A 26,006-nucleotide genomic window follows, 5' to 3' on the forward strand; every position below is an offset into this window, starting at 1 on the left:
AAAAGATGGATAAAATGGTATATTTATGTAATAAAATAATAACACTAAAAGGAAAAACTATTGATTGAACTTAGTTGTTGGAGGATCTGGCTAAGTGAAAAGGCACAATCTCAAAAGGTCTTATTCTATAAGATTACATTTGCCTAAGAGTCTTAAAATGACAAATATATAACAGATTAGTTGTACTGTGTGTCCAGACCATGAAAGTGCCTGAGAGAGGCTAGATATGACTATAAAGAGCACTAGTTCTCTGAAATGAGACAAATCTATATCTTGCCTGTGGTGGTAGTTATAAAAATCTATAAAATAACGTTATTAAGACCTAGACATAAAGTGAGGACATCTAAAACTCCTAAAATTTGAATTAAAGTCTGTAGATGTTTCTCAGTTCAGTATTATACCTTGGTTTCATGTCACCCAAGGGCAAAGAGATGGGTATTTAGAACCCAGTCATACTACATTATGCAATATATTATGAATCGTAATTATTTTAAAATAAAATTGTATAAAGTATCAAAAGACAGATTCCCCCATCCATGAAGGTCTATATTACTGGAAAGTACCTCATTTCACAAAAATAACTTCAGAGAAAATTTTTTTGTGAAATGCTAAGAAATAATTCCAGAACTTTGTGCTGGTAACAAAAATTGTACTAGAAAAGCCATTCTAACAAATAAATTCACAGAAGCACCTGGCATATTCATCCGGTAAAGCCCTTACTTAGAAGAACTGCAAGGACCTAGATCTTAATGTAAAAAAATAGAAGTATTTCAGCATAATCACATTAATACAAATTAGATGAAGTGCGGATGAAAAGTAGCTGAAGCTCATGCCTAGACAGTGAAGATAAGAAGCGGCTGTTGACAGTAGTCAGGAGGGGGAAATGAAGAACAAGAGAAACAATTATGAAGACACTTTTAAGCAATCAAACCACCTAAAGCAAAACAAAGTGTATCAAAATGGAAATGAACTTAGCAGATGGAGCAGTAGTTAATAAAGTCCTGAATATGAAAGCCAAAGAAGACTGAATATAATTTCCTGGAGTCCCAGAAGACAAGATGGAACGTTGCTCTGGACTGAAGGACAGTTGATAACAGTGCACTGGCCTCTCAAAAAAGTAAAAGGGAAAGATCTTCTGTGTTAAAACCAACTGTGCTGCAAATCAAATTCTGGTCTCCAAGAGCAGACGGTTTTGGGGATAGTTAAGGAAATCCGAGTATGTCTTGTTTGAAGTGATATAATAGGTGTGGTAATGTACTTGTATTTGCTTTGAAAGATTTTGAAAAGCAGCTGAGTTAAGGATATGATAAAATCTGCAATTTCAAAAGTTTAAAGATACATTATATGTGAATAGAGATACACATATGAGAATGATATAAAATATTAATACCTTAAATCCAAGTACAGGATGTACTTCCAATGTTTGTGTCTTAAAGTTTACATGGTAAAACAGGGACAGCACACACCTACACATTTTGCTATAATTTATTAAAACATTACGATTCTCATGTCTTGGGGAAAATAGACCCATACACAGTCTCATATTCATTCAGCTCTAGTTGTTGCAAAGTGTAAGTTTACAGTGTGGCACAGTAGACTCACAGTTGTACTCTGCCTGGTAAATATTTCCTTTCACCCCGAAATCTGTGTCCCTCCATTCTACAAAGGATTACAATTTGTCAAGTGACAAATTCAACCCATCTGTGGAGATATACCACATTTAAAAAAGATGTTCTGCAGATTTTTTCCTTATTCAGGTTGCCTCTAATATACACATCACTTAAGTTCTTTATGCCCAGAACCCTCAACATCATAAACACTTGGCTTCTCTAAGAGAGCACCTTCAGTAGACTGCAACATGAAAACCATCTCCTCGGGTGCCACCTGCTCACAAAGCCTTTTGAAACATTTCATCCTGAAGTGACCAATATTTACATATCCCATACCATTTTTTTTTTCCAAATGTCTGTCTGAAGTAGAGGAATGTATTGCTGCCACTCTTAGGGCAATGTGGCAGTTTTTATTTACTTGTGAAGAAACCCAGAAAAGTTTACATTTATTCTGAAAAATAGTCACACATACAAGAACTGGGAAAAAGGCCATACAATCATTGTGATGGTTAATGTATCATGTTTAGAAATCAGTGAAATACAAAGTATTGGGTATATTGTTGCCTTCTCCAAAATGTTCTCAGTTCTTGTCACAAACCTGTAAGCAACTGAGCAGCTTCTGTCTGTATCTAAAGTGGAAAACACATGTTACATATAAATAGTGCAGCCTAATTTATAAAGCTTGAGTTTATAAAATAGACTGGCTTCTAAGAGTTTCAAGATAACAAAGATAGGATATGGTAAGAATAAGGTCTCTTGATAGTGATGATTAGATGAGATTCTAAGACAGAACTAGTTCATTTCCTTAACCCTCCACACTGTGCCCCCAGTGCTACCCCTGCAGTGTCAGAAACTGAACCAGTTCCTTGTGCATGTTAGTAAGTACCTAGGGCCAAGCTGCCGTCTATGTTTTAGAAATAACCTCGATGAGATATACATGATAGATGTACATCAGTTCTACACTGCAGAAGCAGCTTACGACATTGGCTGACAGTCACTAAGGAGTTCTCATGGTGAAGTATAAAGGTAAATATGCAAATGAGCGCTTGTGCTTTCCACAATACTATGCATTTAAACACTTACGCTTTTAAAGAAGTTCTAAGTTCATTTATTTACTAATGCCTCAAAGAAAGCCTATCTGCCTTACTTTATCATAAATATCTTACCTGTTTATCTTCTTCTGTGTGTGCTGGGTAACTCTTAGCTTTTACCAGCCAGAATGCGGCAAGCTTTCTGTTTTTTAGCTTCAAGTATGTCTTTCCTAAAAGCAGCAAGTTTTTGCTGTAGAAGTTTGGATCCACTGTACATAAAAAGGAGAAACAAAGTCACCTCCAGAGAAATAGTGTCTTTATTTTTATAGTTTTAATATTTTGGTCTGAATTCTAATAAAATTGTGTGATTAAACAATGATTAGGCTAATACAATTCTTTTTGTTCAAATATTCTTATCTCAAAAAAAAAACCTAAAATAATTATGATGTATTGAATGTACATATGGACTGCAGGTCTCACTTTGAAGTATCTTCATGCTGATAGAGCGTGAATTATATAACTATTTTCTTTTTAATCCACCCATCATTATGACATTCTAGTTGCCTACAACAGTGTAGGGAAAATAACATCTGTTCAGTGAGTGAGTGTGTGAGTGCATGAATGAAATCATGGCTAACATCAATTTGGTCTTCATTTGCTAAAATGTCCTGTACTCAGGCACAGAGAGGGGAACATGAACACAACTAGATGGCTTACCAGGCAGAAACTTCAAGTTGCTACAAGAAGCTACATAAGAAAACAATTAAGAGTTATGTGTGTATCTTGGAGTATACAGGATTTTGAACAGAAATATTCTTAGTTAAAAGAAAAGTGCAAACATAGCTCAGGAACGTGAGAGTAGAATGGTGTTATCAGAAGCAGGGAAGGGGGAGGAAGAGACAAAGGCTGGATAGGGAGCCACAAACTCCATCACAGTAGGGAACTAAGACAACTTCCTGAACAGTTTAGAAGACTTAAAGACTTCAGCGCTTCCCAAAACAAACATGGAGATAGCTGCTGTAACTTGATTTCCATCATGTGGTGCAGTGCCATAAATATGTACAATTGTGTGTTAAATAATAAATTTTAAGAAGCTTGTGTATAAAGTACAAAAGAATCCTCTAGTTTTTCTTGAGACAGGATTCTACAGTGTAGTTCAAATAAGCCGGGAACTTACTACTCAATGTAAGTCAGTGGTGCAGTGCCTCTGTCTGCTGAGTGCTAAGGACTCCAGACGCACCATCACGCAGCTCCACCTTCCCGACTCTTCACATAGTTCCCTCCTAGTAAGCTTAGTCTTTCTGTATGCCAAGCACACTTTCTGAGGCCAGGAGTGGAGCTCAGTAATAGAGCACATGCCTAGCACATAAGTTTAAAAAAGAAAAAAGCCTACTTTTTCCTGAATACAATTTATGATAATTGCATTTGCTTAAAATCAAAGTCCTTTACTTTCATTGATTTAAACATTTTATGGTTAAGTATACTAATTTATGTATTCAGTTCCTCATCTAGGAAGTCATCTAAGTACTTTATGTATGCAATAGACATATAATCATGAGCCAAAAGAAAAAACCCCACCTCATCCATATTTACCGGCTCACACCCACAGACCTCAGAATCAGGAGGCAGGTGTTGGAGGTGTGAATGACAGAGACTATGGGAGGCTCCTGCACTAGAACTAGGGCAGCCTTTTGCTTAGAGAAGGTGACTGCTCGAACAAAATCCAATGTGAGTGGAATCACCAAGGTCATAACTCCATGAGCAAAAGAGCAAGCACAGCTTCATGTGCTTTCTTCAGGACTGCCAACTCTTAAATGTCTCAGGGTCCAGGTTTTGCTTTTGAATTTTAGTTTTAAACCCCCTTGAGGTAATTTCACATTCATGATATGTAAAATAATTTGATCAGGAAAAAGTATCAATAAAAGCAAACAGCGAACAAAACTTTGAGTTAGATACTTAACAATAAACCATAGGTCTTTGAAATTTTAAAAAATTATCACTAAATTGCTTAAGTTTATGTATATAGGACCTCAGATGAATAAAGACTATGTCTTAGATTTCTGCTATAAGGAATTGTGTGTGTGCGTGTGTGTGTGTGTGTGTGTGTGTGTCACATGCCTAAAATTCCAGTGTTTGGAAGCCAAGGCAGGAGAATTGATACTGAGGCCAGCTGGAGCTATATGTTAACAACTATCAAAAAGGAAAAACAAAACTTATTTGGAGTGGCTTTACAGTACTCGAGGTCAGAGATGTGTCTCTTATTACTGTCTCTTCTAGTCCTTGGGACTGACCTCAGGGCTTTGTGCATGTCACCAAAGCAGTGTACCATCGAGATACAACCCCAGTGTCAGTATTTTTTTTTATTTTATAAAGGGTCCAGAAATGTGTAGGACAGGCAAGCAACAGTGTTATAGGAGGAGCCATTTTTAATCACAATAAGGAAAACATTAAATTCTTTCACAATGGAATACAATATTCTGCAACCTGGTTTTAACTATAAAATATCAAGTTAGACAATTTGCCAGAGCCTCCTGATATAAAGAATTCTATTAAATGATGAGATCACTGCAGAATAGGAACTCTGAATTTAAGTGCAATTCCTATTATAAAAAGACAAACAACCGTAAAATTTGGGGCAAGACAGAGGGCTCACTGGTTAAGATTACTGGGTGCTCTCCCGGTAGACTTAGGTTCAATTCCCAGCACCAACATGGCAACTCACAACTGTGTTAAGTCCAGTCCTGAGAGGATGCCCTATTCCCGTCTCAGAGGGCACCAGTCATGCATGTGGCACACAGACAAACATTCCAGAGAAATACCCAAATACATAAAAAGTTTTTGTTTAAGTTTGTTTTACATTATCCAGTGTGAAAGATAGAGCGAATTCTTGTTTAAAATGCTCTATGACATAAACAGCTGAAGTAAACGTACTTACCCTCTTCTGCCCTGTGAAAGTATATCAAGGCCTGTTAAAGAGTACAGAACAGAATAGAATTAGACTCCATAACTTAGAAGGCTTCAAAGAATTATTCTTATAATTAAAGGTTTCACAAAGTAAATGATTATGAAACAAATGATACGATCAGCAGGGAGAGGAACATGGGCTGAATATAACTACTGAATCATCAAAGACTGGGGTTTTCAGAATGAGGCTCACTTCCTGTAATTTTCTGGTTGCTACACAGAGGTAGTATCAAATTATCCCGACACAAAGTTCAGAAAGTGATCGTGTGTAATTCAGCTATTACCTTTCTTACAAGTTACAACAGTTGCTTTTAACACAAACTAAACATAATTAAATGGTGAATTCATCCATAGTACCCCATTTTATACCTTGTGAAAAAAGTAGGGTGTGTGGGGGGGGGGGGTTGGTTTTGGCTGGAAATGGAAAGAAACCAGATCCCAGAACATCCGCTTGTATACCATAGATTCCCCAGGGGCAAACAACAACAAACATTAATATGAGAGGAAAATACCAGGATAAATTCTCAATTGTCAATTTCTTTACGTTTTGAAAATGAGGTGACTAAATAAACTCAGGATTTTCATCCAGTTGGATAGGAAGTGATTCCAAAGCCTGACACCCAAAGGATGGGAGGGTGTACTGTAAAGCTTACGGACAAATTCTTTTTTAATTTTATTTTTATAAAAAACGCAAACACTTTAAAATAGGAAGAGCCTTTCACGCTCAGGAATTTTTCCTTACTTCTTACATGTCCTTCAGTTCTCTAAATGACTTTCTCTATATGTTACCCCCAAAGCTTGCTGGGTAAGAATCACTATGTTCTTATTCTACTTTTTGGCTTCTGTGTGGTACAAATTACAAACAGAAAACTGATGTCTGTTTAGCTGACAGCATACCAGAATCACCAGCCACTCACCTAAACAACAAGAAAGAAAGCACTCAGGTCCGGGACAGTAAGTATTAAGCCTTTGTGATATTGTTGAATTGGATCATTAGATACTTGCTCAAGTCCCTCACAGAATCAATCTCCATGTGTGTGGACCCTGTAGAATAGCACTGTAGTTAAGAAATCGGTACTAACTTAAGAAAGGACATCATACTACCTCCTCATAGGTGGAACTAGGAGGATTTGCAAACAGCACTTCAGCAATTCTTCTTTGATACCAAGGCATTTCAGCAAATGTATAGCACCTACAGGGGAATAGACGGCATTATGCTTTCAAATTGTACCTTTTTACTGAGAGTAAAATGATCTCAACAGACATTATAAAGGAAATCTTATATTTTCAAATAATTTGAAATATATAATAAATTAATATATTTAATATATATTAAATATTTCTGTTAATATTCCTACTGAATTAATAATTTGGAGACTGACCTGATTCAGGAGTTGGGTCTACTTTGTGATTAACTATAAGCAATGGTGGTCCCTTTGTACCAGGTATAGGGTAATATTACTCTCTTCCTTAACTGTTCCTTAGAACAACTGAGTGATACAGCACTGCAATTACAATTTGTTTGATGTTTTCTTTTGAGATTTAGTTATGTTAGTATGTCCCCAAGCTAGCCATGAACGCCTAATCCTTCTGCCTTATCTTTGCTATCAAAGGGCTTATACCTGGCTTACTACTAGTAGTTTTGACATAAGGAAATTCAGAATTCATTTAAATGATAAAACTAACGTACTATGGATGGATAACAATAGTGGCCAGTAATTTATGCCCATTTAAAAAAGGGTGAAGTAGATGATTAATATTTAAAAATATTTAGAACTTGCTGAAGCAGGTGAAAACCTGTTTGGGTTCATTGACTAGGGGGTGAACTCCTTGAGCCATAGATTGTATCACATGTTTGCTTACTTTACTGATTAAGTAGCTGTCCTTGATAATTATTAATTTACACTGGGTCTTTTAATCTGAAAAGTACATATTTCTTTTGTAAAAGAGCTTGATGGACTTTTATACCAGCAAATGCTTAAAGCATTTGTATACCCTTATACCATCAAAATAATTCCTCATACTGGACACAAGATCACATTGAAAGGTTACATAGTTTTCCAGATTAGTCAAATCTCAGTCTGACATATTTTGAAGATACGAAGATGTCCTGTGACAACCTACTGTATTACACTACTGCAGCTCTGCTAAGCATGGGAAAGGGGGTCTTTCCCAAGAAAGGAAAGGAAAGGTCTACAAAAGAATTCTAAAGTATTTTTAGTTTTCTTGGGATTTTTATTTTTCTGGTGGTGAAAAAGAGGGTTTTGAGACAAGTCTCATGGGAACCATGCTGTTTCCAACTCCCTATGTAGGTGACAGTGAACGTGAACTCCTAATCTTTCTGGCATTATCTAATTGCTGGGATTGCAGACATGCACCACTATGCCTGACTACTTTTACTATGTTCTAGTGATACATACACAAGTGCTGTTTAATGATTAGTACTCAACTCTGGTAAATAGTATTTTTGAATAATTTATTTTAAGTAAGGTGCTTATACATACTATGAAATAAAATCGCACTAAATAGGACAAAAACATAACTGAAATTTTCTTACCAAATACCCATAAGGTGAATTGAAGTAGCATCTTTAGGGTTCAGTTCAATTGCTTTCTGTTAAGAAATAAGAAAACCTTTCTAAACACCAAAGAAGCAGTGAATTAAAAAGGAAATTACAACCCTGCATTTTAAAGATGTACATTTTTAGGTGTGTATATGTCTGTGTGAATAAATGTCACATATGTGCAGGTACCCATGGGGCTAGAAAAGGGTGTTGGGTCATTTGGACTTGGAGCCACAGGTAGCGTGAGCCACTTAATGTGGGTGCTGAGCTGAATGAATACAGGTCTTCTGGGAAAGCAGTCCCAACACCCTTAACCACTGAGCCATCTCTCCAGCCACAAACCTGCATTACCACCAATAACAGCTTTCTTCCTCATGATCCACTCTCCTTCTCTTCCCTGCCCCCACCCCTCCCCTGTGTGTTTACATGTGGTAGGTGAGAGGTTAAAGCCAGATGTCTCCCTAATCATTTTCCACCTGGTTCATAAGGTCCTTTAACCAAACCTGGAGCTGACAGACTGGCTAGACTAGCTGGCCAGCAAGTCTCCAGGACCTTTCTGTCTTTGCTTCAGCCCACACTAGAATTAGAAGTGCACAGCTCCATGCCTAACATTTTATACGGATACTGAAGCTAAGCTCAGGTCTTCATGCTTACATGTCAATTCTTTTATAGACATCTATCTCATCAGCTCCATACTCTTTTTTGTAATGATTTTATTTTTTACATGTATTGGTGTTTTGCATCCACGTACATCCTTGTGAGGGTGTCAGATCTCCTAGAATGACAGACAGTTGTGAGTTGTCACATGAAGGCTAGAAACAAACTGGGTTCTCCTGAAGAGCAGCCAGTGCTCTTAACTGCAGAACCATCTCTCCAGTCCCTAACCTATATTCTTTTTTTTTTTTTTTTTTTTTTGGAGCTGGGGACCGAACAGGGCCTTGCCCTTGCTAGGGCAAGCGCTACCACTGAGCTAAACCCCAATCCCCCTAACCTATATATTCTTAATTGCTTAAATTTGTTCCAATACATTACTAAAGACTTAAAGATATATTTTATACATTTCAGAAACTAATATAGGAGGTGAGGAAAAAATACACACATACAAATTAATCTAATTCTAGAACTAACTTAGTGAAGTACAGTTTTTGCTGGTTTTTTAAGATAAAAGGAAAGACAAATACGACACTTTTGTCAAATTTTAAGTGAATATTAAAGAAATGTCTTCCTATTATCACCTGCCCAAAAAAACTTCACCTAGAAATAGGTAATTTTCTACATATAACAATTGTGTTAAACTCTCCCATGTATATCCAAAATAGAAGTAAGAATGGTGCTATTTATAGAACATATTATACCTAACAGCAGCGTGCTGATAAACCTCTGAGTTTACTGCATCAACTCTTACAAAGCACACAATGCAGGACAACCTCAAAGAAGTCAATGCTCCTCTCTGCTAGTTTGCTGAAAATCACTAAGGAACTCTCACAGATTGCTTTCTGGTTATTTATTAAAACTTCCCAATTTAATCCCACACTTTCACTTATAGTTTGGTGATGTGTAACAGAATTTCAAACTTTATGAGTCATATAAACACGTAATTATAAAATGCAATATGTTTGTTTCAGAGGTTAGGCTTCCCGATTGCTAGTCCGGTGTTATTTTTCTCTAGTAGTTATGTAAGCTAGACCCCGACTTGTGTCTGGAAGCTCCTGAAGAGCTCTGAGTAGCATACCCAGCCAATTCCTACATGTGCTGTGGTCCATGTGTGGTTTTGAGTGATCTACAACAATAAAAGATTTGTAAATGCTGAATATTTCTGTGCTAGTTTGTTCTCTGAGAATTATGAAATGGTATGCATGTAGAGTACAAAATCTATAGATTTCTTTGTAATTTTTATCATTGAACAGAGGTTACTAAAAACAAGTAGATCAACTTTAGGGAGAATTTGAAACAACATAAAATACACATTGCCCAATCTTAAACACAAGTCTTACTACTGAGAGGGCTGTTTCAGTTGTATTACACTGTTACAGATTAGCCACCAGCATTCAAACCTTTCACGGAAACTAGCTCAGCCAGCGTTTTTGGGTTTTTTGTTTGGTTTTTGGTCTTTTTTTGTTGTTGTTTTGTTTTTAGACAGGGTCTCTCTGTGTAGCTCTGGCTGTCCTGGAACTCTGTGTAGATCACACTGGCCTTAAACTCAGATATTTGCCCATTTCTGCTTCCAAGTACTGAGATTAAAGGCATGTGCCACTATATGTAGCATTTTTTAATGCAATAGGATGTTATCAGTTGTGCTACAAATTTTGAAGAGTTTGCACATTAGAACATTTCTTTTGAAACATTCATTCTTGAAGGCCAATTCCTATATTGTAGAGAAGCTCTGGCTAGTCCACTAAACACTAATGTAAGTAAAGCAGAGGTAAGGCAGATGAGAAGTCATCTTGAACCTCCCAGTCCTAGCTGAGGAAAGCATATAAAGACCGTAGCAGAAATAATGAACTATTACTACTCTATACCACTGGGCTTTGGTTTGTGATTTTACTCTTTAATGAGATCGGTCTTGTTCTTTTTCCTCGAATGGGTCTCTAACTCCTAGGCTCAAATAATCTCATGCCTCTGCTTCCAAGAAGCATGTAGTAATGTGTTCCATATATAATGATTGGTAAGTAAAACAGAGCAACTCAGAAAAACATTGACTTTTAAATTCATGAACTTAAGTCAGTACGGACCTCAAAGTGCTCCTTGATGACATAGGCATTTGCAATCTTAACCTTGATGCCTTCATAATCCCCAACATCATTAATGCAGATTGCATACCACTAAAAGGAAAAACAGGGTGGGAATACTTTTAATATTTCATCTAATACAAAGAAACAGTTAATAAGTACTCAATTGTTATTCTCGTTTAGTGAAATGTTACTGAGCATAATGAATTAAGAACAAAAGATACAAATAAAGGCAGACATAGCTATCTGGGAAGAAGAAGGTAGACACATTATTTACAGTGACCTATAACACAAGGTAGAAAGTAGTGACAACTAAGACCATGCCGATATGATACAGAAATCACATCCGAGTATCTATTTACATAGGTTTGTAACTGAATGGCTCGTTTACCGGCTCATCTCCCATTTCAGCATCTGTATTGCTATGGAAACAGCCACAACTGTCAACTGTGGCATCCCCTTCACAGCCACTGTTGGACCCAATAGACCCAAACTGAGACAATCTGAAGTTCTCTACCAAAATCTAAATGTAAAACATCTAAACTTCATAAAATCAGGTGCTTTGGAGACCCATCAGATTCAGAGTAGGAGAAGGGGGAAAATGTCTTCAGTAAAAAATGTCTATGAAGCCTCAGAATAATTGGGCTAGTTTTTCTTGGGTATCAGAAAGACCTGTCTTTGGATTTTGTATCTACAATAGTTTGTTATTATAAATATTTCTCTCCTTTGTATGAACTATTTGTATAAGATGTTAATATACACAATAAAAATATATAAATTTACTTAAATCTACTTTTCACAGAAGCTTTTTGTGTTCTGCCATATTTACTGAAAAAAAAGTGGCACTTGTTACCAGCAAGCTATGGAAGGAGAAGGAATTCCTGTATTGTAAGGGATGAGAGACAGAATGGTTACAATTTTGAGTTTTATCAGGTAGCCTAAGTCATTTATTATGTTTGATAAACTAGGTTGTGGATGATTATAAGTGCCTGTTTTTAAACAAGTGGTAGAAGTTACCAATGTCTGTAGTAGTATACCAAGCACTTGACATTCCTTCTCCTTCCAACCTGCTGGTAATAGGTAAGCGGAGACCAATGTAGCCTTCAGCAGACAACATTGTTGCTGACCGACTCACCTTATGAGCAGCAAAGCTTGACTCCTTTTTCTCTAGTGCTCTTTTTGCATACTCTAGAGCTTCATACACCAACACTTTCTTTTCTTCTTCTGAAGTCTTAGATAGCTGTGCTATGTCACGTGATGCTCGTGCCAGTCGCCACAGTAGTTCTACATCGTCACTAATTGTAACCAAGATATAGAAACATCTTACTTCACACTGAAAAACTGCTAAAGGTCCTACCACAATGACAGTTCTTTCAGCTTAACTAGGATATAGCAATTATCATATAAGACACTATCAATACCATTATTTTCTTTCATAAAAGCCCTTATTAAAATTTGTTGACATTTCACAAATTATTTGCAAATATTAACTTATCAATATATAATATCTAAAATATTGACTTCCTTAGAAAATATTTTTGTATTTCGGTTCTCTAAGCACTTGGCCTCAAGCTCAAAATGTATGTAACACGAGACTTGATTTATTATTGACTATTTCATTCAATTCCAATGTGGTTCAGAGAGTACCATGAACGACATTAGCTTCAGGGACAGGATCATGCTCTATAGAAATGATACTGCCAAATCCTTTGCCCCAAATACATTTGCCAAACAATTGGCATGTGATAGTTACTTACTGTACATGAGTGAATGATTGAAACAATGCAATCTGGAACTAAACTCTAAGTTTCAGTGCCATGATTCTGTATGGCATATATCAAGGACAGACAGTGGACTCCTTGAGGAACTGTTATACAAATACAATCATATAAAACAAAAAAATGGCTAACAAATTAAAAGTCACAGTTGATAGAATTTTTTAACCTGGAATTACTTTTTATTAAATGTGTGTATTTAAGCTGAATTTATATTTCTCTTTGTTAATAAAATATGCATTTACTTTACAATGTTGAAGCTAAAGGTATCGACAGTATATTTATTACTCAGTTACACCTCACAGCTTACTTCTCAAAGAAGCAAGGAAAAATGCCAAAGCAGTTAACTCATGAAGACAGACTGAAGACGTAAAGACTGTACTGATATCTATCAAAGTTGAGGGGGATGGGGGTGGGGAGCTTTTGAAACTACTAACAAAAAGAGATGAAAAGCAACTCAATATTTCCAGATTAGGAGGATGGAGTAAATACCTGGAAATGTCATTTTCCCCACCTCCCCTTTGAAAGAGTACACACTGACATTCTACACAAAGCCTGTAGTCTAGAACTAAAAGCAGAAAACACATATATCTGTGTTTCTTTGAAAACTCTTTCTAAACATAACTGCCATTCAGAACCAGCCTAAACTCCAGTCAGTTCATTTCAATTTTATACCAATTGGGAATTACTGTTTTTAAAACTCAGAATGTGGGTGATGAGAAAAATGTATATATTTAGTGACACATTTATCAACCAAAGCAAAATAGAAAAAGGTGTTTCCACATTACAGAAAAGAGCAGTCTTTAAAAACCAGTGAGATTTAAATAGCACTTTTCAGTCATTTACTTTTAATGATGATTTACTATAAACTGAACTCTAATATAATCTACTTTAAAGCAGAAAACTTGTTATATAAAAGTTTTAATACCAAGAACCAGTTTACTTTTAACAAAACTGTTTGCATTAACCTCAAGCCCTGGCCAGTTGTACCCTGCTTACCTCTCCTTGTACTGTGTAAGCAGCTGATAAAGCTTTTCTGTTTCTCCACTTTCATAGAGGTAGTCTGCTTGCTCAAGTATTTCTTCAACTTCCAAAATCATGAAACGAAAAAAGAATCACTTGTATACATGTTTAAAAAGCCAGACGGAGAAACTACCTTTAGATGAGACATCCGCACCATGTAGATAAGGATGCTGCAGTGCCCAGCATGAAGTGATTACAGTAAGTGTCTGCTGAAACCACAGGGATACAACCCGGAGAATTTAACACACATGAAAAGGGTGGCTTCTTATGGGGTATGTATGGCACAGAGGCCCGTACAATCTCTTTGCTGTTGCTGCTGATTGAGTGCCATGCACTGTAGGAAATAATGATACAGACTGGACAGACAGCTCAGTGGTTAAGGCTGGAGTTTGGTTCCCAGTGTATCTGGTGGCTCACAACCACCTACATCTTTAGCTGTTGAGTGTCAGACTCCCTTTCCTATCCTGCTTAGGTGAACGTTCATACATGCTACACCCCCACACACGCCACCATTTAACTCCAATCTATTATAGTGTAATACATTATACTCTACTGGCTTTAAAATGTGCATAATCTCTTCTGATTCTAAAGAGGAATTTTGAAAACTAAACAGTGTGTGATATGTAAGAAAAAATGCAGTTACAATACAAAAGGCTTCCATAGGTACTCTGGTAGGAGCATGCAGCCCACTCCATGTACAAATATGAAAGTTAGCTGTCTTATTTAACACTCCACACTTTCACTTTGACTTCCTAGTTATTCTTTTGAAATGAACTGCTCTCACATCAGAGTCATTAGGACAAAATTAAAATACCCCTTATGTTTTTCTCAGGCAATCAAAATTTCCATACACCTGTGTTTGCCTTGTATAGGGTTTAATACATAAAAAATATGTACACTGACAATCAAGGATCAATATAATATCATGACCCAGAGCCAAGGCAAATCTTTCACACCAGTAGTTCTATGTGTCTCAGTAGTGCAGAAAACAGTGTTATTAAAAATACTAGGAAATGGTACTTAAGTGATATTGAACATCTATCTGTGGGCTCACTCATCCTTGAAGAGGAATGTTTCAAAGGTGAAGAAAGGAGGGTAGAGAAGTGATACAAGAAGAACATTTAGGTTGCTCAATTGTGACTAACTCATCTTAAAAGTAGTTTACGGGTGAGCTTCCACTTGCAGGAGAGTACTGTGAATATACTGACCTAGGCCACAGACGTCCACAGGTTAAACACATCCATTTAAAAAATATAATAGTTTTCGAGGCTCTATTGTTTATTTGGTTCTCGCCATATACTGGGTATTTGCTACCATCTTGTGGTAACCACAAAAATTACCACTTAAAAAAAATAAAAAACTCAGTCTTAGGAATTTAAATGGTTGAGTGTACCTATCATGCAAAAAGTCAAGCACCTGCTGAGAAAGAAAAGAGAAATTGATATTAGGAGGCCCAGAAAACCGGTCCTAGTACTTATGAAATAACATACTATCTTCCTCTTTTACCAAAATGCACAGGACATAAACTAGCCATGATGCCCACACAGCTCACTGTGGAAGAGCGCTACACAAAGGCAGGCATCCTGGGCAGAGGGCAAGGGTCTAAGGGACGCCACCTCAGAGACCAGCATCACTGGTTTCTTTGCTTTTTTTCCCTTGTTATTTCCTGCCCAATGGTGTGCTGAATGAATTTTAATTTTCTTTCCTTTTTTAACTGGCTTGGAATATATTCTATGTTTGCTTGTTCTTTAATTATCTGTGGTGATCTGAGTAAGAATGGTCCCTATATATTTGGCTTACATATCTGAATGCTTAGTCTACAGAGAGTGGCACTATTTAAAAGGATTAGGAAATGTGGCCTTGTTGGAGGAAGTATCACTGGCCATGGGCTTTGAAGGTTCAAAAGCCCAGGCCAGGTCCCAGTATCTTCTTGCTGTTGTGGATCAAGCTACCTCTCCAGCACCATGTCTGCCTATATGCTGCCAGGCTTCCCACTACAATGAGAACCCCCGAAACTGTGAGAAATTCCCAATTAAATGCTTTCCTTTATAATTATATGGGGTCACAGTGTCTCTTCACAGCAATAGAACACTGGCAAAAACAATCATTTTAAATTGTTTTTACCTTTACAATATATTTGACACTGTTTGAAGTTAGGGTGGACACTACTGCCTTTAATTACAACTTATGAGGTAGAGGCCGCTGGAACTGCTCTACATAATGAATTCCAGCCCTGCCAGAAATACAAAGTAAAACTCCACCTCAAAATAAGAAGACAGAAACAATGGCGGAAGTTAATCACTGCCCTGTGGAATATACCTCTGAGTTCTGGCCATAGCTTCTGGATAATCATTTTCTTATGTTCAGTTTTTCAGTCTTTGCTGATTTTGTTTGTTCTAACATCCTGGGGATCAGCCAAGGCCTTGCAGGTGATAGGCCAGGGCAATGCCACGGTGCTACCTACCCAGCTCTTCTGCTTTTTCTCAAAGTCTCTGTGCGTAGGCCAGGCTGGACTCAAACACCAGATTCTCCCACCCCAGCCTCTCAAGTGTGGGGATTACTGTTTTGTCTTTAAGTTGACTATTAAATATTTTTCTCTCATACAGTCTGTGCTTGCTTGAATTTTACATATAATACCTTTTACTCATGGCTCACCATACTACTACTTCCAAGATTTACTCCCTGAGGAGTTCATTCCATGCTCACTACTTGAGTAGTCCGTATTTTATGAAGCCTTTAAAAACAATCATCCTAATTTTTAGACCATTAATTTCTGCTTCTTTTTTTTTTATTATTTCCTTCCCTTCACTGAATGGAGGTTTCTGGTAGTCTCTTCCTAGTATTTTATGTTGGACGCTTTATTCCTTCAGTGTTCCATGTTAAGAAACAGTTTCTGCTATGAATCATCTCATTTCCATTTTAGCTTATTGTTATTCCATGTTTTATCTTTCTTTGTGAATTATTTAGACATTAATTAAGCTTTCAAACATACTGGATTTCCTTGGCCAATGTTTTCTTCTTACTAGGACTGAACAATATGAATTAATGGTAGTAATTTTATTAGTAGTACTGGGAAATGAACTCAGGATCAACATCAAATAACCTTTCTGCCATGGCCTTGTGCTGATTATTCGGGAAAAAGTTGGCTTTTTTACTATCAAGCACAGATTACCTTTCCGTTCCTCTCGTGTTTATTTTTAAGGTGACTTCATAAGAAGTCCAAGTTGGTCTTGAACCAAAAAGGAAAAAAGAAATCAGTCCTGCGATGTCCAGAATGTTATGTGGGTTTCAGAGATGCTGGAAGGGCAGGCATGGACCCACTCTATGTACAAGTGTGCACTACTTTTAAACAGGAACTTGTAAACAATGGATTTTCTTAATGCCTATCCTATCCATCATGTAGACTATGCATCACCATAGTGTTGCTCCAAGTTCCTATGTCCTTGCATATGCTTTATTATTTAATCCGGTTTATCTTTAATTTTATATTTTTGGGACAGGGTGTTAACTAGTGAGTTGGCTACGCTGGAACTGAAAGCGCCCTGCCTGCCTCACCTGAGAGCTGGGGCTGAACGTGGGCACCATCGTGCCCCAGTGAGTTACTGCTGTTCTTTAAGCTGGGTTAGCTTGGCCCGGGCAGGCTCTTCTACATAGCGGGTTCTAGGACAGCCAGGACTAAACCGTGAGACTCTATCTCAAAACAAACAAACAAACAAACAAACAAACTAGAATCCCCCAAATATGGACAAAATGAAACAAAAACCAAAAAGCTGGAATAGCCTTTCACATACATATATATGTGTATGTATGTATGTATGTATGTATGCTGCAAAGGAGAAAAATGGAAGGATGACTCTCATGCAGCTGTAATCGTAAGAGGATATATGTAGCACTATCCACATCCTAGCTCCTGATTGCCCCTCGGAAGACAGGAATGACATATCATTCCATATACCTTCACCCCTGCTACCTATGCATAAAACCTCAAGAAGGCCAATCTCCTGAAAATGTATTTTTAATGTAACAAATGTATACAGGACTTTTTTCACCCTAGACAGAATCTGACTGTGTAACCATGGTAGACCAAGTTGGCTTGAACTTAATGAAGGTCCACCTGTCTCTGCCTCCTGAGTACTAGACTGAAGGTGTGTGCACACCATTCTTCAATTGGCCATTTTGTTAAAGACGAGATAGTCCCATATAAATGGAATAAACAACTAGGTTCTTTTTATGTGTTTTTCAGTTTTTTGTTGTTGGATCTCACTATGTGCCTCTGGCTCTCCTGGAACCTGCTACATAGAAGAGATCTGCTTGTACTGTCATGCCTGGCCCTGCCAACTAGTTAATAACAACCTCAAGTTGTTGTATCAGAACTTTAAAGGAATATCATTATTAAGTATTTCCCTTGCTCAATTATGTTCTGCTTTAGGGTTATGAAAGTATCAATCCCTAAATTGAAGTGGTATTTTTCTTATATACTAAAAGCATGTCATTCACTATATCAACTGAATTAAGGAGACTTTTTTGGGAGGGATGGGCAAGTCTTAAAGTGTTTAGTCTCTTTTATATCAGAGAAGAAAGATAATGAAATTTTGCCACTTTTCAGCCAGTTATCTTATAACTGATATCAAGCTGCATTCTATCTGTAAATAAAATAGTCCCCTCTCTGAGTTCTAAACTAGACGATAGAGGAGTGTGTAATCTCCCTGGCGTGAGAGAAGTGAAGAATCACTCTGTCAGTCTGAAGCAGAGGGTGACAGACTTCCGCCCTCTGTACCTGTAGAGTGTGTAGTCTGAAGGCCATCCATTGTCGTTTGCTGTCTTGTTCCTCTCTACACACACAATGCACCTTCACATTTTTCAAAATGTAAAACAAAAATTCTTAGTTCAAGAGACCTACAACGAGGGCTGCTGAGATGCGTGGATAAAGGAACTCCCCACCAAGACTGACAAGGTAAGTTCTATTCCATGGCCCCACACAGTAAAAGGAGAGAATTCCTGAAAGTTGTCCATTACCATGCTGTGGGCACCTCCACCAGCACACATGCAAAATTAAATAAAAATGTAAATTAAAACATAAATATTCTGACAGAGAAGAACAGATAATACTATTAATTCCATTATGTATTCAAATAAGCTCATGACAAAATATCAAAAACAGGAGGCTGGCTCAGAAGTAAAGAACTTATTGTATAAGCATGAAGACCTGAGTTTAGATACCCACCAGCCATATAGAAAGCTAATTGTAGGGGTTGGGGATTTAGCTCAGTGGTAGAGCGCTTGCCTAGCAAGCGCAAGGCCCTGGGTTCGGTCCCCAGCTCCGAAAAAAAGAAAAAAGAAAAAGAAAAAGAAAAAAAAGAAAGCTGATTGTATAATTACAGATTACATCTGTAGTCCCAACACTGGGAAGCAGAGTTCCAGGTTCAGTGGCTTTGTCTCAGAAAATAAAGCTGGAGGGGCTGCAGAGATGACTCAACAGTTAAGGGCATTGGTTGTTCTTCCAGAAGTCCTGGGTTCAATCCTCAGTACCCACATGGTGGATCACAACAGTTTATACCGGTACCCTTATGGAATCTATGCTTTCTTCTCACGTGGCGATATATGCAGACCTAACACCCATATACATAAAATAATAATAATAATAATAATAATAATAATAATAATAATAATAATAATAGAGTTGGGGCCAAAGAAGAGTCCACAACACAAATCTCTGACGCCCGCATATGCGCACAGAGGCACACATTCACTCACCCACAAAAATCAATCAGGATCTTTAGCTTGTGCTTACCTTTGGCTGTGGCATGAACCACAGCAGCTTGAGAAATGACTTGATAGGTTTCAAAACCCAAATAAGACAAGGCTGAGAACAAAAGGCCTCTCTGGAAAGGTCTTGTGTTTCCTGTCACCTATAGAAAACAATATATTAAAATTATGAAACTCAAGAAATCGTAGAGAAAATTTTACCCCATTCAAAACCTATCCATTTTCTCTCACCTCCAAAGCAAGTTATTATAAAATGCTACAAGCAAAAGAAATAGTTTACCAACTCTTTACTAAAACTGTTTAAACCCTGCATTCAGTAAATCTTAGTAATGGAAGCGGTAGTTGGTCTAACAGTCAGTTGTAGACTAGAAATGTAATTCAGGGGTAGAACATCATGCAAGAGACACTTAGTTCAAGGCACAGAACCTCGAAAAGGATGAATGAATGAGTGAATGAGTGAATAAATATGGCAAAAAATGGCTTACATATTTATGAAAATCTTTTTACAGAGACATATGTACTTTAAAATTGTATGGAATAATATTATTAATAAATTAATCAATTAATTCAATGATACTTTAAACCAACACTTAATAAATACTAATTATAGACAAGCTGAAAACTCCAACAATTACTACACATGAAAATAATATACAGCTCTCAGTAAGGATATTGTCCAAAGACCCCACAGCTTTTAAATAGATGTTGAATAATAACCATATTTAAGATGGGTATGGTAGCACATGCCTATCACTCAGGAGGTAGAAGCAGGAGAATCAGGAAGATATTCAAGGTACAAACTGGTGAAAACCATTTCATCACCATAATCAAGGCAGTAAGCATATTCATCAACCCAAAACTGTCCTCTTAGTAATGGCTTTCCCAGCACCGGGTTTTGTTATGGTTAAAACATTTCAGTTTGTTTTTGAAATATTCTCATGGTTTTCTTCCTGTCTCATGACTGTCCCTTGTCTTCATTCATCTCTAAAGTTTTCTTGCCTGTTTGTTGTTTGTGTCTAGAGCCCAGACCTCTTTTATTTTTTATTTGTGACTTTATTTCTTCTCACAGTCTTAAATACCAGATCTGACCCATTCTGTCTCTAGCCTAAGCTTGAGAATCATTCAACATCTGTCTCTACATGAAGTCTGTTATGAATTTTATCTCCTCTCAGTTGTCCCTATGATGGGAAATGGGAGCTGTCTTCTAGTTGTTCCCTTTTCTGTTTTTCACTCATCTATTGTATTCATGTGCATGAGCACTTTTCCTGAATGCATGTATGTGTATCATGCGCATGCCTGGTCCCTGCAGAAGATAGGAGTGGGTGTCAGAGCCCCTGGAACTGGAGTTACCAAAGGGAGTGAGCCACCATGTAGGTGCTGGAAATGGAAACTGGGTCCCCTAAAAGAGCATCAAGAGTTCTTAACAAGTGCTACTGGGCAATCTCTTCAGACCAGTCTTTCAGTTTTTAAACATAAACAGAAAACCACTGCTGCATCTAGATTTTTCTCCCAATCTATATTTAATTCGCATCTAAACTTCTGATGTAGTCTTAGACCAGAAAATGGAACATTCAACACATTCCAATTTGCTGAATGTTCTGGTAAAACCGAAGACTCAGGATATTAATACTAGTGAATTAAAAACAAATCAACATCAAAACAGCATTTTACTTTCTGAATGCATTCTAACTTTCTGAAAACAGGTTAGTGGTGCAGACCAGTTTATAGAGTCTTGTTAGACATGTAAGAATCTTAATCATTGGATCTTAAGCATCACATTAACTGGTCTTCATGGTGGTGCTCCTGTAACCACAGTACCAGCCAGGGAGTAAGGGAGGTAAGCACAAGAGACTCAGGAGTTCGGGGCCACCCCGGGCTATATACCTGGGAAAAAAAAGATCTTGTAAAAAAAAAAAAAAAGAAAGAAAGAAAGAAAGAAAAGGAAAAGAAAAGAAAAAAGAAAATGAATGAAAGAGGAAAGAGGAGGAGGAAGAGGAGAAATGTTGGACTAGGGAGAAGGTATGGCAGGCTGATAGGTATACTTTGGTGCCTAGAAAAAACCGGAGGGAAAGACCAAGATTTTTAACATTAAATCTTAGGGGCTTACTAATCAACAGGTAATGACACAGTAGAAAGGATGTACATAGTACTGTAATTTGAGAAAGTGTCACATTTAGAATGTCCAACAATTTTAAGTAATACACAGGTTTCTTAAATGGAGGATGCATGGCCATTGAATGACTATATTTCTCACTGCAAACTCATAAGCTGACAGCTCATCACCTGATTTCTTATCAGTTTGATTAATATGAAGCAACCTGTTACTCATCTCTGGGAAACTGGATGAAAATGATGTTTCTATACTTAAAAATCAAAGGCCTAGAACACCTCCAAGAGTGTTAACTTTAAGAATATAGAAGATGGGCTGGAGAGATGGCTCAATGGTTAAGAGCACTGGCTGCTCTTCTGAAGGTCCTGAGTTCAAATCCCAGCAACCACATGGTGGCTCACAACCAACTAATGAGATCTGACGCCCTCTTCTGGTATACTTATATAGAATAAATCAATAAACCTTTAAAAAAAAATATAGAAGATACCACTTCACCTTGTACCTCTACCTTAGACTGCAATGCTTTTTATCATGAGTTCTTTAAAACAGACCTCTAGAGGGAGCATAGAGATGACTCAGTGGATACAAGGAAGCTGTTGCCAAGGCCTTCCAGCCTGAGTTCAATCACAGGGACCCACATGATGAGAGGAGAAATAGATTCCCACAAGTTATCCTCTGACCTAACTCCACATGTGCACTCTAGCATGGATCCAAACGACTCACAGAAAGTGAAATGTAATAACAATTCCTACAAGTATTTCTTATGTAAAGGGAAGTATTGCTCTCAGACGTACTTTTCCTCAACATTAATTCTACCAATTTTAGAGCCATAAATTAAAATAGAATCAGTAGAGGGAAAGGAATGTGTTACCATTCTTCCCCTTTCTTAATTTTTGCCAAAGTCTTCCTTTTAAATATTAGAATTCATCTGTGATGGGTACAAGGCCTTCTTCTTCAAGTAATATTAAATACTTTCAATATTTTACTATGGCATTAAAATACAGATATATATGAACCAGATGTGGTGGCGTTCGCCTTTAAGGCCAGCATTCAGGAAGCAGAGATAGGTAAACTTCTGTAAGTTCAAGGCTAACCCAGTCTACATAGTAAGTTCCAGGCAAACCAGACACGCCAAGACAAAACTGCCTCAAAAGCAAAAGTAAACATTGTGCTAAAAGTTCCCAAGTTCTTTTCTTTAGCCCAGAACTCAAAAAGTAATTGCAGACCTCCTGAGCTACTTACTTATTTAAAGTCAATTGGCCCTCTGAATACAGTCCAAAATATCAGACATTTCCCCTTTACTCCTCAAATTTCCCTAGGCTGTTTCAGCTAGGAACTTAAATATTTCTACTTGAGTCTTCTTAATCTCTTCCATGAAACTATAATTCTCTATCCTTACAACTCTCTGAATTCATCCACTTACTTACATTCCCACTAAAGTACAAGCCATATTTCTCACCTATCCTACACCAAGGTCTGTCTAGCATTCCCTTTTGTATATCCATTCCGACCGCACACTGTTATTTTTTCAGTGAAAATTGTTCAAATGACCTCCTTGTTTGAATGCCTTGGTTCCTATAATCTGACTGAAGCCAGAGACGCGCACAATAGTGCCCGAGGGTGTTAAATCCTGTACTTGTTGTGTAATGTAAGTAGGTGGGTTGTAAAGGTCAGAGAATGTCTTTACCTGTTAAAACTGTTGAGTAATAGGTACTCCCTTCTCTCCTTCCACTCTGGGTTAGAGCAGTAAGCACTCAGGCTGTAAGCTTTTCTGAATCTGAGTGTCAGAAGGCAATTTCCCTTACAAGTACTGTGGATAACTGACCTCCTTACTTTCCAAGAGGAAGGGGTTAAAAGACCACAAAGTTCACACTCTCTCAGCATTCTCTTCCACCCCCTGCCCAGGAGAAACTTTCCCTTTCTGAGGAAAGTTAGCTGCAATGTCTGCTGGCAACAGCAGCATTGTGGAGAAACTATCTCCTTCTGCCACATGAGAATGTGGAAACAGAACTTCCTCCTTCTAGCCTCAGAAACAGCTTTCAGAACAACAACAACAACAAAAACAAAAAGCCAAAATGTACAAACAAACAAACCCGAGAAGCTGGAGAGATAACTCATTGTTTATGAGCACTACTAGCTCTTCATGACCACTGATATGGTAACTAGGCATGCATTTGGTACACATACATACATGCAGGCAAAACACATAATACACATAAATTAAATTGAATTTTTAAAAAATGGAGAAAGGAAGGTAGGTTGTTGTTGAACTCTCACACCTGGAATACTAGGACTCAGACTTGCTAAGGCAAGAAAACTTGCATGTTAAACTCAAGGTCACCTAGGGAGGCCCTGTCAACACAAACAAGTAAATATGTCCACAAAACAAAACCCTGAGATGTTAAAGGAGACCTCAACAGTTGAAAGCTTGACTAAACCTCAAGAGAGATCTTAAGTTAGACACCCAGTTAAGCCATATCTAGATTCCTGACCTACACACCACAGATAGTAATTGTATAAAGCCGGTATTTGAAGGCAGTACTTTGGGGCTTAAAATAAAAGTTAGGAGAAATATATCTTAGGGACAGATGCCATCCCATTTTAAGAATAAAGACAGTCCTAAGACTATTAAAAACATCAGAACTGAGATAATACACACACACACACACACACACACACACACACAGAGAGAGAGAGAGAGAGAGAGAGAGAGAGAGAGAGAGAGAATCTCAACAGCCTTAACATGTATAAAAAAAACCAAAAAAATCAAGGATAAGTACTGTACAAATAAATTCTCACATTTATTCAAAATTTCAAAGTTACATCACAAACATTTTTGCCTCTAGGTGTAAGGCAAAGGCTTATTGACATTGAACTTACTTTTTTTTAAACTTTATTTTGGGACAAGCACTCACTGAATCACCCAGACTAGCCCTGAACTGGCTTGACATACTAAGCCAACCTTGAATTTGCAATCCTAGGACTCTAGCGGCTGGAACTACAGCACTGAGTCACCGGACAGAGCTGTCTGAGGTGACAACCTGAGTCCAGATACCGTCGGTGGCTTTACTGGAAGCGGCCTTCTCAATGGCCAAGGTTCTTTCACCTTCCTGTTCTACTCTCGGACAGGAAGGGCAGAGAGGACGCACCCCTCTGTCACAAGGCTATCTCAGAGGTTTGCAAAGCCGAAGCTCCACGATCCTCTGGCCGGGATGCCCGACCTCCAGACCTGGAGAACGGGGCACCCCCGACGCCCTGCCGAAGGTGAGGACCGGACCAGGACAGCGGGTTACCTCGGAACCGCGGAATCCCCAAGTGCCACAGCGCCCACGGCTGCCCCAGGTCCTCGCCAGCTGACACACGCTCTGCTCCGCCCCGCGTAGCAGAGGGAGAAGATGCCACAGTCGCGAGGACAGCGCCATGACTGACAGCTTCCCAGCCTGACTAACTACTAGCTACCGAACTTGACAGAACGGGGCGGGGCGAAAGTCGACTCTGGAGCGGAGTTCTTAAGGCCCGCCTGCACCACCTCCCTCACTCCCGCAGCTTCCGGTCCTCGGTTTCCAAAGACCGGAAATAGCTCCGGGTGGGAGATGGGTGGTGGGGACCATTACGCATGCGCACAACAGGCTCAGACAGGGGAAGTGAGCTCTCCCTCTGACTATAGGCGACTATCTATTGATTGTAGCTTTTGCGGAAGCTTCCTTTAAAAGCTTCTTTTTCTTTCTTTCTATAACGTTCTAAAGTCTTCAACAGTAAAGTGAATCCTGACACGTATGGTCCTTTTTGAAAATAAATAAATGCTTACATGAATTAGATTGTCTTACATAAGGAGGAGAGTGGGAAAAAAAAAAATCTAGAGCCTGGAGGTGGTGGGAACTAAAAGAGAAGGAAAGCAAAGCCCGAAGAGGCTTAGTCAAGAAATACCAGAAAAAAAAGTCATACCATAGCCAGAGTTCAAAGTGCTTCCCTAGCTTGCACGAAATCCTGGGTTCAGTTCTCCGCACTGTTAAGACTGGAGTGGTAGCACATGACTAACGAAAGCCAGCATTGGAGAGGTAATCACATAAATCAGGAGTTCGAGGGCTATATAATGAGTTGGATGCTAGCATGGAATCTGGGAGACCCCGTCTCAAAAAAAGAAAAAAATTAAGCTGATTGTTGTAATCCCATGATTTTAAAGATACCCTGAACTACTCAGTGAATTCCAGTCTAGTCTGAACTACTGGATATGACTTTTAGATTCTGGATTTTAAAAATGTAGATTGATACCCCAGTGCTTTCCTGGGGAGGAACACATTTAAAAACAAACAAACAAAACACAGGTTATATCCTAGAGAGAGAAAAATCAGATTTCAACTTAACTTACATTTATTGCCTTAAATTGTTTAAATACCCAGTTGCTAAAGGTGCTATGTGATGTTGGGACCTTTTA

The 26,006-nt window shown here is 38.0% G+C and overlaps 1 protein-coding gene across 1 annotated transcript; it reads right to left on the reverse strand.

Annotated features, from left to right (window-relative positions):
• Positions 1-1,469: 1,469 nt before the first annotated feature.
• Rmdn1 (regulator of microtubule dynamics 1) lies at positions 1,470-25,107 on the reverse strand. Its single transcript, XM_032905435.1, has 10 exons — positions 24,865-25,107; positions 19,487-19,604; positions 13,672-13,759; positions 12,033-12,192; positions 10,901-10,990; positions 8,163-8,218; positions 6,710-6,797; positions 5,577-5,607; positions 2,777-2,910; positions 1,470-2,239 (listed from the first exon to the last, which is right to left on the reverse strand). Exons 1-10 carry the CDS (start codon positions 24,991-24,993, stop codon positions 2,201-2,203), a joined length of 933 nt encoding a protein of 310 aa, XP_032761326.1. The 5' UTR covers positions 24,994-25,107; the 3' UTR covers positions 1,470-2,200.
• Positions 25,108-26,006: the final 899 nt, after the last annotated feature.

The sequence above is a fragment of the Rattus rattus genome, chromosome 1 (genome assembly GCF_011064425.1).
Source record: "Rattus rattus isolate New Zealand chromosome 1, Rrattus_CSIRO_v1, whole genome shotgun sequence".
NCBI lineage: Eukaryota > Metazoa > Chordata > Mammalia > Rodentia > Muridae > Rattus > Rattus rattus.

Excerpts from the sequence above, each read along its gene's own strand:
- Rmdn1 (XM_032905435.1), bottom strand. The coding sequence starts at position 24,993 with ATGGCGCTGTCCTCGCGACTGTGGCATCTTCTCCCTCTGCTACGCGGG. Across the intron at positions 12,193-13,671 it reads CTTACACAGTACAAGGAGAG|TGACGATGTAGAACTACTGT; the intron begins GTAAGCAGGGTA and ends GGTTACAATTAG. Across the intron at positions 10,991-12,032 it reads CAAGCTTTGCTGCTCATAAG|TGGTATGCAATCTGCATTAA; the intron begins GTGAGTCGGTCA and ends TTTTCCTTTTAG.